At 35.1% G+C, this 12,280-nt stretch overlaps 1 protein-coding gene across 1 annotated transcript in view; it reads right to left on the bottom strand.

Moving 5' to 3' along the window:
* Positions 1-511: 511 nt before the first annotated feature.
* Positions 512-12,280, bottom strand: part of tars1 (threonyl-tRNA synthetase 1) — a 57,279-nt gene continuing 45,510 nt past the window's right edge. Inside the window, exons 17-19 of the mRNA XM_028805542.2 lie at positions 11,498-11,570; positions 5,475-5,589; positions 512-1,451 (exon numbers count right to left, since the gene is read on the bottom strand). Of these exons, the coding sequence (XP_028661375.1) occupies positions 1,303-1,451; positions 5,475-5,589; positions 11,498-11,570 (337 nt within the window). The 3' untranslated portion in view covers positions 512-1,302. The remainder of the gene's footprint in view (positions 1,452-5,474; positions 5,590-11,497; positions 11,571-12,280) is intronic.

Here is a 12,280-nt window from a genome sequence, read left to right as displayed (position 1 = left end):
AACTTGTTTGTGTTTTGCGTACGTGACAAAAAGTATATATATTTTCTGTAAGTTTTCTTTCAATGATGTGTGTGACAAGAAAATGTACCTTTAGGGTAAAGACTTTACCAATTGGAATAATACAAAATGAGCCAGGACGCTATTTTTATTGCTTATGTGGTCTACGATCAGGAGACTAGAAAAGCTATAAAAGAGCAAGGACATCTGTGCTCGAGGCAGATGAAGTGCGGTGTCCTAGGACTGTATTTCTCTGTCATTTTACCCTTGCCTGGTATGTATCAATAAAAGGTTTTTACTAATTTTAATTTTCTTCTCTGTCTTCAGTCACAAAAAGTGTCCACACATGCAATGGGTTTTTACCTCAATTAGGATGTATCACTGAGTGTGAAAGTGTGCAAAAGCGTATACTGAAACCTAAGAATTCGTACAGCAAATGTAAAGACTGACAGATAATTTATTGCAAAATACCAGTGACACGTTTACAATTTACGTTTTCTTGAAAATGTCGGTTCTCAGCAACAGTGAGCACATGTTTTGAACATGAAACTGAAAAAACATTCAGATATGCAAAATCATTGAAAATGTATTCCTGGAGGGTAAAACAAGTTACCATTTTTTAGATGTCCTAACCATTAAATCAAATAACCAATATAAAGAATGGAAGTAAAATTCAAAATATGCAGATAAATTAGACAAGAATATATACTTTATTATTTTGTCTCTCTTACTTTCTCTCTTTTTATTAAATGCCCCAATATTAAATAAATGTTCGGTGCTCATACGTTGTAAAGAAATCTGACGTTTTTTTTTTTTTGCAAGTTTCCCAACTAATTACTAAATCCCTTGGCTCAATTTAAAACCTTCACAAGTAAATCAACACTTCATTAAACAAAGGAAAAATTGTATTTTTATAAAGCAAACTTTTTATGCAGATTTATATACAATCACTTCTCATGATTGACACAAACTGTTTGCAGTAAAAGTGATTTTATAAATAACTGTCTTAAAATAAACTCCTGTTCTTATAGAAAATTACAGAATTTTACATGGTTCTTAAACTTTTATATTAGGAGTTTTGAACATTTTATAATTATACACCAAATGTTAAACTATGACATAACATCAAGAAAAACATTTGAAAAAATTGAAGGAAAAAAATTAAGCACATGAAAGTTATATATTTGATAGGATTTTTTTTTTTTTTAAATTGTATGACAGTTTTTGTAATGACAAACCATTGGAGACCAAATAAATTTTAAAAAAGGACAAAAATTCTTTTGACCTCTAAATACAGTAGTATTTTTAAAATTCCTCCTCTGCGTTTCTGCAACGGGTTGTCTTTAGCTGCTTCAGCCTTTCTATGCACTCCTTCACTGAACGTTCACCATGGACTTTGTTGTCCCTTGTACGTACATTTACAGTATCACTGCTCTTTTCTTTCTCACCAACCACTGCAAAAAAAAAAAAGAGACAATTATTGATATATACACATACCTACCCCACAAATACATTCACACTTTGAACATTTATGCTAAATACATGTAACTAACATCTCAGCAGTCTGATACGACTACTACCCTAAAAAGCAAAATATGTTAAAATTCTGACAAAGTGTACACCAATGCTGCCTTTCTGAAATTCCTGTAATTTTCAATTTGTCTACAAGTTATCCTCATTTTTAATAGCCATTTCCTATACAAGGTACTAAAAAAACACCTCATTTAATATGCAAATGTGGATAAATTTGATGGTACCCTCACAGCTCATTGAAAAAGTGCTGTATGCCTCCTGAAAAGTGATTAAATGAAAAGCCATTGCTGCATGCATATTTGCATTCCACTGATACGTCAATTGAGTAAAGCAAGGCAAGCGTGAAAAGACACAAAGTATTGCTTAATCTACAATGACTTTTTAAAAAGGCATGAACGCATTTGTTGGTACCCCTAGAAAAGATCATAAATAACTGAATTAGAGGGATTTTTCAAACCGTTTTCTTTTAGTATCACATATCTCCAATTGTGCAATCAGTCATTCAGCCTATTTAAATGGAGAAAAGTAGTTGTTCTGCTGTTTAGTATCATGTGTCCCACACTAAACATGGACAAGAGAAAGGAAACAATTATCTAATGAGATCAGAAAGAAACTTTTACAGACAACCATGTAACAGGTAAAGGCTTTGAGACTGTCTCCATGTAGCTCGATGTTCCTGTGACAACAGCTGCAAATATTAATAAGTAGTTTAAGGTCCATGTGACCGCAGACTATTTTGGGGTTGCTTGACTGCATCTTGCACGGGGTGCCTTGCGTCTATGCAAGGGAAAAATGAAATCTGATTATCAAGACATTCTGGAGTGCAACATACTGCCCTGTGTTAGACAGCTGTGTCTCAGTCACAGGTCATGGATCCTCCCAACAGGATAATGACCCAAAACACACAGCTAAAAGCTCCCAAGAACAGCTAGGAGCAAACAATTGGACTATTCTGAAGTGTCCTTCTATGAGCTCTAATTTAAATCCTATCGAACACCTATGAAAATAAGTGAAAATGCAGTCTAGAGAAGGCACCCTTCAAACCTAGCTGGAGAAGCTTGCTCAGGAAAAGTGGGCCAAACTACCTGTTGATGGGAGCAGAAGTCTCATTGACAGCTACAGGAATCACTTGTTTGCAGTGACTGCCTCTAAATATTAGGTTAAAGGTCCCATCATTTTTGTCCATGCCATTTTCATTTGTGTTCTTATTGGAAATATTCTCTTGAATCAAAACTCTAAAGTCTAACTTTTGTTAAATATGGAATAAACAATGATGAGTGCCAATTACATTTTTTTTTAAGTTATTCCCAAAAATACCCATTTACGACTTTCAGTGCTTGAACAACCAAGGCAGCAGTAAACATGTAACAGATAAATGTACTAATACTTATGTTCCCCTGAAAGTAAAGGAACTGGAGACAAAATGTGTCATTTTACATCATTAAAACTGGCAAGTACATAAATGCCTAGAAACAAGAATGACAGATGCATTATTGACTTTAATACCTTTTTTTTGTTTAATTCAAATCCAAAATAATTCATTACATATTCAACAAAAATCGCAAAATAGCAATTTCTCTGTGCCAGTAATCTAGTTTAAGACTATAAATGAATAGCTTATTATCATTCTGTATTTTAACTTGTAGACAAAAAAAGTTTAATTTTTTTATTCACTAAGCATTCATTAGAAGGGAGTGAAACTACTTTACAGTAATCCCTCACCTATCGCGGGGGTTACGTTCCAGAGCCCCCCGCGATAGGTGAAAATCCGCGAAGTAGCGACCTATATTTATTTTATTATTTATACATATTTTAAGGCTTTATAAACCCTTCCCATACTCTTATAAACCTTTCTCACTCTCTTGTTAACCTTTCACACGCTCTTATAAACACTTCCTATGCTCTTAAACACTTTCTGCATTCTTAAACACTGCAGACCAACACTGCACACTGCACGCAGCGATCAGACGTCGATGTGTCTGCACTCGCTTTGTGAAGGGGGGCAGCTGAACTCACGCTGAGCAGAAATGGACTTTGTGCTGCTTCTGCCAAAATGCCTGCTTGTCGCTCTGCGTGTTCAGAAGGAGGGGGAGGAGTGGAGGTGTGTGAGGGCTGAACGCACGTTTGCTCAAACCCCACCTCCCCGGAGGCGCAGTAGGCTCCTGCCACTTCGCATTGTCAAGGGGGTGGGGAGCTCAATGAACGCTAAGGAGAAGTGGACTTTGTGCTGGCTTTGTGCTGCTTGTCGCTCTGCGTGTCAATAATTTTAAAGCCTTGTATTTTCCTGTCTCACTGTCTTGTCTTGCGTGAAGTTAAAATGTTTTATAATAGTGAGATGTTACTCATATCCTTAGCCCGACATCCACATATCATATGTGTTAACAAAGTGTGTTTTATAAGTTTACATGTGTTTAAAGCATGTGGGATGGGTATTTTAAGGCTTAAACTATAAAAATGTTTATTTATATGGTCTTTCTATATCGCGGATTTTCTCCTGTTGCTGATGGGTCTGGAACATAATTTCCGTGATAGGCGGGCAATCACTTGTATTTAAAAACCCGCGAAGTCGTGAATCCGCGAAAAGTGAACCGCGAAGTAGTGAGGGATTACTGTACTACTGTGGGGGTCAATATAGTACTGCATTATTTTTTAGTAACACCACCATATAGCATCAGTATGCTAAGGACTTGTATCAGGATTTTTTTTGGAAGTATATATAGGAATAGGAATCGTAGTATGTGACATTTCTGCTGCTCCATTTGTAGAAATGTACATGTAATTTAATTGTCACCTGCATAAGGAAATGCATTCTTTCAACAATTCAAGATGTACCATACCACAAATGTTAGTGGTGCTAGAGAGATTTCTATATCAAAATTATTTTTGTTGTAACTTTATGAGAACAAACAATGACCGTAGGCATTGGCATATTAAAATTAATGACTCTGGAACTCTACAAACTAGAACTGATTCTCAAACTGTAGTGGACAGGAATACTTGAAGGCTGATCTAAAATTAGCAAACTAATGCAAATCAAAGAGAATGTGGAGGAGTATGAAACCTCAGCTGAAACTGCTCAGCTGCTGCAGATGCATTTTTTCTAGTCCATGTACACATGAAAAGAGGAACAATGTGGTTTTAAGAAGATAATATGTAATATCAGAAGATGCCTCTCTTCATGATTAATTACGATGAAACTTTTATCAGGCGAAATGAATAGTGTGTTCAACCCATTTTGTTTGTGTATAAAAATGTTATAATTTACTGAGAAAACAGCAAGTTAAAGGACTACACATACCTCATAGCAGAATTTTAAACAGATTGGTGTGCATTCTAATATTTTAAATATTAAGCATTTTAGTATCAATTATTGGTTGACAGCCCTACTATAAAGATAAGAGGTCACCTTACAAGGACTCTCCCACTCACCCAGTACTAAATTTACATGTAAAAAAAGCAAGCGAGTTATGTACCACAATCAAGTATTGCATAATTTACTTTGGAGACTGCCAAGATAAATTAAATTAATTTCCACCCAAAAAAAAAAATGAACGAATTGAACTGTTAATGTGTTAAGCTTTGCAACAGTGCTATTAAAATAACTATAAAAGAAATACAGAAAATACTCATTCTGATATTCACACTTGTTTTACCTAACTGAAGAACATTACTGTAACATACACTACACAATAAGTATTCCATTTTAAAAATTAGATCCAAGTGAAACAGCAGAAAATACAGTCATGTTTATGGTAATTTGCTTAATATTACATAGCAACAAAAACTGTTAAAAAAATGCTACTTATAAAAATAATATGCACTGTAAATTAATGACCTGTGCTTTAGATTCTATAGCCATGTGCATCTGAAGAAGAAATACTCTTTGAAGGTAGTTGGCTTATTAAAAACACTGATACTTTGTAGAAAAGAATATATTTGCTTACCTAAAATGAAGTTATATTGTGCTAACTGGGCATTTCGAATTTTTTTGTTTAGAGTGCTGCTCGGATCCAGATCAACTTCAGACATAAGACCACCACAATGGAATTCTTGACGTACCTAATAACAAAAACCAGAGCAAATGGTTTTAAATCACACATCAGGTGATAATCTTACACTTTTGGCTTTTTGTGTATAACAAAATGTATTCATTATGGTTTTTCCTTAATGTTTTGCATTTACTTGAATATAACATTTCCATTTATTGTTAACCAATGTAATGAACAACAGGTTATATGATTTCATCCTCCACACTGATAGAATCCAAAAATCCTTGAACATTCCTCTAAACTGTTATTGATAATTGTTATTTTGCCAGTTTCTGCTATCAGTATTGCTTTAATTAATCTGAAATCAAAGACAAAACGGCTCAGAGGAATTGCTTTAGAACATCATCCTTAACAACTGAAAAAAATCCAACTGTCAAAAGATTTAATTTTATATTCTAGAATTCATTAAAGGAATACTCTATCCAAAAATGTTTTTTTCCCCCACAAGTTTTTTACCCCTAATGCAATACAATGCTTTTATGGGGAACAGGCATTTATGACAGAACAACAGACAACACAAAAACATCCATGAAAAAAAATCTCACATTACTCGTATTGCATAATTCACATGTCTGGTTACTCACTTGTATACTCACAATGAGCAAAATATGTATTTTTTGCTAAGATATTAAATAAATTAACTTCAGAAAATGAAAGTTGTTCACAAACAGGAATCACCTATACACAGGATCTCACTTTTGAATTGTAGACTCGCCTCTCCTCTTCATTCATTGGTCAAGAGTTCTGTCTTAATGCCATGTGAATGAGCTTCCTGTCTGTGGACTTTCATTTTCCTGGAGTTATTTATTTAACAATTTATTTGCAAAAACTATATACATTTTGCAAGATGGGAGAATACGATTGGATGACTTGATGTGTAGTTCATAAAATACAAGTAACACTATTGTGTCTGTTTTCTATGAAAACTACAAACTATATGGGGTAACACAAAAGAAAATTTATAATTTTTACCAAACTACATTTATTTCCTTGCATATTTATAGAAATTAGGGATGCACGATAATATCGGATTTATATTTGTATCGGCAGATAATGGGTTAAAATAATTTTATCGGCATCGGACCGATGACTAAATTGGACCGATAATTCAAACCGATATTGATGACGCATTCACTGTGTTCCGGATGTGCCGGACGTTTAGGAGACGCTGGGCTACTGTGCGAAAATGTCTGCGGTGTGGAAGTTTTTCAAAGTGAGTGAGAGTGACATAAAATATGCCATTTGCAACACTTGTTTGACTAATGTTTTGCGTGAAGGGCCAAAGTGCGAAATTTCAATACCACCAACTTAATTACACACTTGAAGACACGCCATCCTGACAAATATACAGAATTCCTCAGAGCAAAAGAGGAGAATCCTGCGCCACCGCGCACAAAATCAAAAACTGCCGTTAATCAACGTGTTGATCAGTTACTTGAAAAATCAAAGAAATTTGATAAAGACAACCCTAAAGCTAAAACAATTACTGCAAAGGTGATGGAATTTATTGCTCTGGACGATCAGCCATTTTCTGTTGTCGAAGATACAGAATTTCGAAGGCTGCTTGAGTATCTCGAGCCCCGTTACCAGATACCCAGTCGCCGTTATTTTTCGGACATAGCGCTTCCAGAGTTGCATAAAATTGTGGAAAGTCATGTGCACACACTCCTTGCTGAAGATGTCACAGCCATAAGCTTTACCACTGATATATGGACATCTGATATGAGTGCTATTAGTATGCTTAGTTTAACTGCTCAGTGGATCGACCGCAAGTTTGAATTGCAGAAAGCAATCTTGCACGCCCAAGAATGCTCCGGATCACACACGGGTGCTGCACTCTCTGTAGCTTTTAAAAGAATGTTTGAAACATGGAAAATACCCAAAGAGAATGTTCATGTAGTATTACGAGACAATGCACGCAACATTGCAAAGGCTATGGAGGAATGCGGGATCCCAAGTTTGCCATGTATGGCTCATACTTTACAGCTTGCCGTGAACGATGGCGTACTATCCCAGCGCAGTGTCTCTGATACAATAGCGATCGGCAGAAAAATAGTCGGTCACTTTAAGCATTCACAATTAGCCAACTCGCGTCTCAAAACTATACAAACTGAACTTGGTATGCAGCCGAAAATGCTTCAGCAAGATGTTTCGACTAGATGGAGCAGCACATTCTATATGCTGCAAAGCTTGCTGGAGCTGAAAAGAGCCCTTGGGGCTTATGCCTCCGATTTTGAGTTACCTGCAACTCTAACGCCTAATCAGTGGGGTTTGATCGAGAACATAATCACACTCCTTGCTCCATTTGAACAACTGACAAAAGAAATTTGCCAGTCATAAGCCTTGGCTTCTAACGTTATTCCCTCAATTAATGCCTTAAAACGACTGTTGACTAAAAGTGCTCATACTGACTTCGGAGTCAAAACCAGTAAAAGCGCTCTCTTGGAGGCTGTAAACAATCGTTTCATTGAGATTTACAAAGAATCCATGTACTGTGTTGCCACTATTGTAGACCCGAGATACAAAGACCGCTATTTCGATGCAGATGTAAAATCACTGGCATTCAAAATGTTGCAAGCTCAGGTGGAACTTGCATCGAACGAAATGCAGACGACTGAATCACAGATAGATGGTCCACAAAAGAAAAGGGCCAAGAGAAATGACGAAGTGGCTTGCACGCTCTTCGAAATGTACAACGAAATTCTTGAAGAGAACACATGGATGCCTCGGGAAAACAGCCAGATGACAACAGAGGTGAGTTAAAAAAAAAAGCTCTGTGGAGATCTTTACAACATTGTTTTAAGTAAATAACATGGGCTGTCGGATATAATATCACTATTCTAACATAATTCGAATGTATACAAAATCTTGGAAGGCAAGAAAGAAAAACGGCAATCGAATGTAAAAAGAGCGGTTGTTGGTTTTACCTCGCACTAACTTTGGCTTCATGTTACTTAAGACGTGCTGGACACTTTTGTGGGATTTTACGGATCTGTTTTTGCACGTAAGTTTTTAGGATCAGTCTATGCATATTTCTAAATTGTTAACCCATATTGTTATTAGTCATTAGTTAAACGGTCGGCATCTTCTGTGTTAAACACAACCATTTTAAAGATTGCTAGTTTTCATCAAGCGATTGAGCCAACTATAGCCTATGCTTCTTTGCTTCATATTGTTGTTCGGTGCGTGTTAACTAAATAGTTTCATAAATAAACAAACTTGTTTTACATTTTTTTGTTACTTTGAAAAATGCTGTCTGCTAATAATTGATTATAATACTTTGTTGAGGTCTTTCAAGTATTTTGTGTAACATTTAATACACTTGTTTCATTTGTAAAACACTTAAAGGGTCACAATGCTTCAGTTTATTTACTGTAAAAAATAGACAAAGGGATATAAGGTCCTCTGGCCTCTAGGAAAAAAAGAAAAAAAATGACTGCATTTACTTTGTTTGAGCAATCACTGACAATTTTGTTTGTTTTTCTTTTGAACGTTGTCTTTAGAAAGTGCCAGTGCGGTTTGTGTCTTACTTCTCTTTGCGTTGCTTTTTGTGGGACAGCCAATCACATTCATGGAAGACACTGTTTTCAACTGAGTCTCTTAAGCAATAATGAGCAACTTGTAAGCAGATCATGATCATGCCCAATGCGTCGATCGTGTTGCATTCAAAAAAAAATGTTTTTTAAACGTTAGTCTATCATATATCCTCCCTATGGCATCTGCCACTTGATTGACATACAGGGCGGCCAGTCTGAGATCTCTTTTCTTCTAACACACTAGTCATCCCGCACTCACGATCAAACGCGCGAGCTACTGCAAAACTCCGGCTGTTGATCTAGTTAGCCTTCCAATTTATATCGACTAAAGAAGGGATTTAAAAAAAAAAAATTTGTTTGGGCAGGGTATGGGCTGGATGTGGAATTGGAAGAGGATTTTTTACTCACAATGTCACAATCGAAGTGCGTTTGTCTGATATGTCAATCTATCATTGCTATTCCAAACAAGGAAAATGTGGAAAGGCAGAAAGGAGAGGGAACTAAAATCGCCGTTAATTGGACAGCCGTCATTTTTCACATTCAGCTGAAGTCTGAGGCTCATGGACAGTTTTGGAACTTACTCACAGAGAAAATGTTCCCAAAAATGAGGAAATGTGCTGCCTCCTTGACTGCATTATTCAGCTCTACTTATTTATGCGAGTCAGCCTTTTCCCATATGAAGATTATTAAATCCAAGTACTGTAGTGACCATAAATGTATTGAATTGTTATTGTGCCATAAGGGTTATTCAGTTATGCAAGGTATGACAACATATATTTTATGTATAATGTATACTCAGTATATATATATATATATATATATATATATATATATATATATATATATATAATTTTTAATGTAGGTAGATCATTTCGATCTGGTCATTTTAAAAGTAGCTCGCAAGCCGAAAAAGTGTGGACACCCCTGATCTACAGTGAAAAGCAAAAATATTAATAATAAAATGTTTCAAAAAACAGCAAATACAATACAGACATGCATTCAATTCAAATGCCATATACTTTTTTTTATTGTAAGGATTCTAATCTTAATCTGACAGCCCTGGTAAAAGCCAAAATGCAGATCTATCTTTTAGATATGAAAGATGACACAGAATATAATATTGTATATGTATGCATGCTACTTGGCAGGTGCAGGGATTTCTTTCTGAAGCACCAATCCCGAGGAATGAAAATCCACTGAAATATTGGAACAACAACTGGAGTCGGTTTCCTACCATTGCCAAAGTAGCACGCAAGTTCCTGTCAGCCCCATGTACTAGCGTGGATAGCGAGAGATTATTCAGTTTGGCTTCTAATGTGATCAACGAAAAGAGAAACAGAATTTCTTGTGGCAAGGAAGAGATGCTCTTGTTCGTTAAGAAAAACCTCCCCATCATGCTTAAAAAATAGAAAAGAATGATAAGCCTCCAGAAAAAAAAAGTTACTTATTTCTTTACTGTTGTACGCTTTTCTGATTTTTAAAATTATAGATTGGTTAGATTTATTCCATCAAAAAAGAAAGAAAAAATGTTACATGGTAAACTATTTAATACTGCAGACTGTAAAACAAAGGATCAGATAGCCAGTCAAATGTGATTGAGCAGAAGCCATTTTAATGATTGTAAATAATCTGCAAAAGTTGTTATTCTTAAGTTGTATTGCTTATTTTATTGTAATTGTACATTTTACCATGTTTTTTCAGTTTTCATTTTTGCGATTATTGTTGAATTTGTTGTATTTGTTCCATCAAAAAGAAAGAGAAAAGTTATTTAAAGCAAAAACCTGTAGAACTGTTACCCATATAACCAACAGGTAGCCAGCTAAATGTGGCAGATATCATTTGTTTTTAATGATTGAATGTGGTGTGCAAAATTGTTATACAAATAAATGTTCACTTTGTCTGTAATTCTTGTCCAGACAGATCAAGTCTCATTTTTCTCTGTATCTTATAAATATGTATATCGGCATCGGCATCGGCAGATAAGTACATAGACATTATCGGATATCGGCATCGGCCCAAAATTCCCATATCGGTGCATCCCTAATAGAAATGTAAAAAAAAAATCAATCTTGCTTTGAAAAAATATATGATGTGCTTTTATAAATAAATATAGGTACTTCTAATACTCTTAATATTGCATTTCTTTATGTAAGTTTACCAGTCTTCCTCTGAAGAAGTGGCTTCTTGTTTGACAAAACTAGCAAAAACAGTGTCGATGAGCATAAGAAACACTGGTTTATTTTATTGTTTGGTTTATTTTATGCAGCTTGTATTTAGCATAAACAATTTACACAAAATATAAATAAGTGACTAAAATAACAAAGGAATACAATAATACTTTTCAGAACCTTGTTTTTGCAGGCATTTAAAAAGGTACTGTACCTTTTGTGCATACTCTTCACATGTGGGACCAACAGGAATCACCATCACCTGACGTGGTGAAAGCCAAAGGGGCCTAAGGAAAAGCAAGTCCTAGATTTAACATTTTTATATATCCTATTTCAGTTAACCTGGTTCAGGTATACCGACCTCTTTTCAGATACAAGATCAGATATAGAACTCTTCTATTAACTTAAAAAACAAACACGATAAAAATCCCTCCCACACCATTTGCCTTGTATAAAAAAAAAAAAAAAAAAAAAAAAAAACAAACATGGTACATCTTCTGATGTTATTCTTCATACTAATTTTAAGATCTGAAATAAATTCATTAAGGTTCAAGCTAGATACAATTGTTCTAAAGCCATGTGCACCATTTAAATAAAGGTTATAAGTTAACCTCTTCGCTACAGCTATCTGGAAGTGCTTCTTTAACAAACTACTGGAAATTTTCTTTGCAGCTTTACAAAGTTAATTTTATTACTTTGTTTCAAAAGCATAATACTATGTTTTCTAGATATACTGCCATTTTTAAGCTATTCTTTGTGTCAGTCTGTAGTGCTGCTCAACTCGATTTACTTAAGTTTGTTACTTCTGAAACAGCAAAGTTGTCCTTTCATGACAATCATTTACATTTAGCGAAACAGCTTTAAATCTAGCCTCAGATATCATGACTTCCTTTTCACTTTTTTATTTCTGCTAAATGCATCAGTTATCCAGAAATGGATAGAAATTGGGAGTATATACACAAACACTTACATAAAAAAGGCCTAGAAAATAATGTTG

This window comes from Erpetoichthys calabaricus, chromosome 7 (assembly GCF_900747795.2).
Source record: "Erpetoichthys calabaricus chromosome 7, fErpCal1.3, whole genome shotgun sequence".
Taxonomy (NCBI): Eukaryota; Metazoa; Chordata; class Cladistia; order Polypteriformes; family Polypteridae; genus Erpetoichthys; species Erpetoichthys calabaricus.
This window is presented reverse-complemented; position numbering and strand designations above follow the sequence as displayed.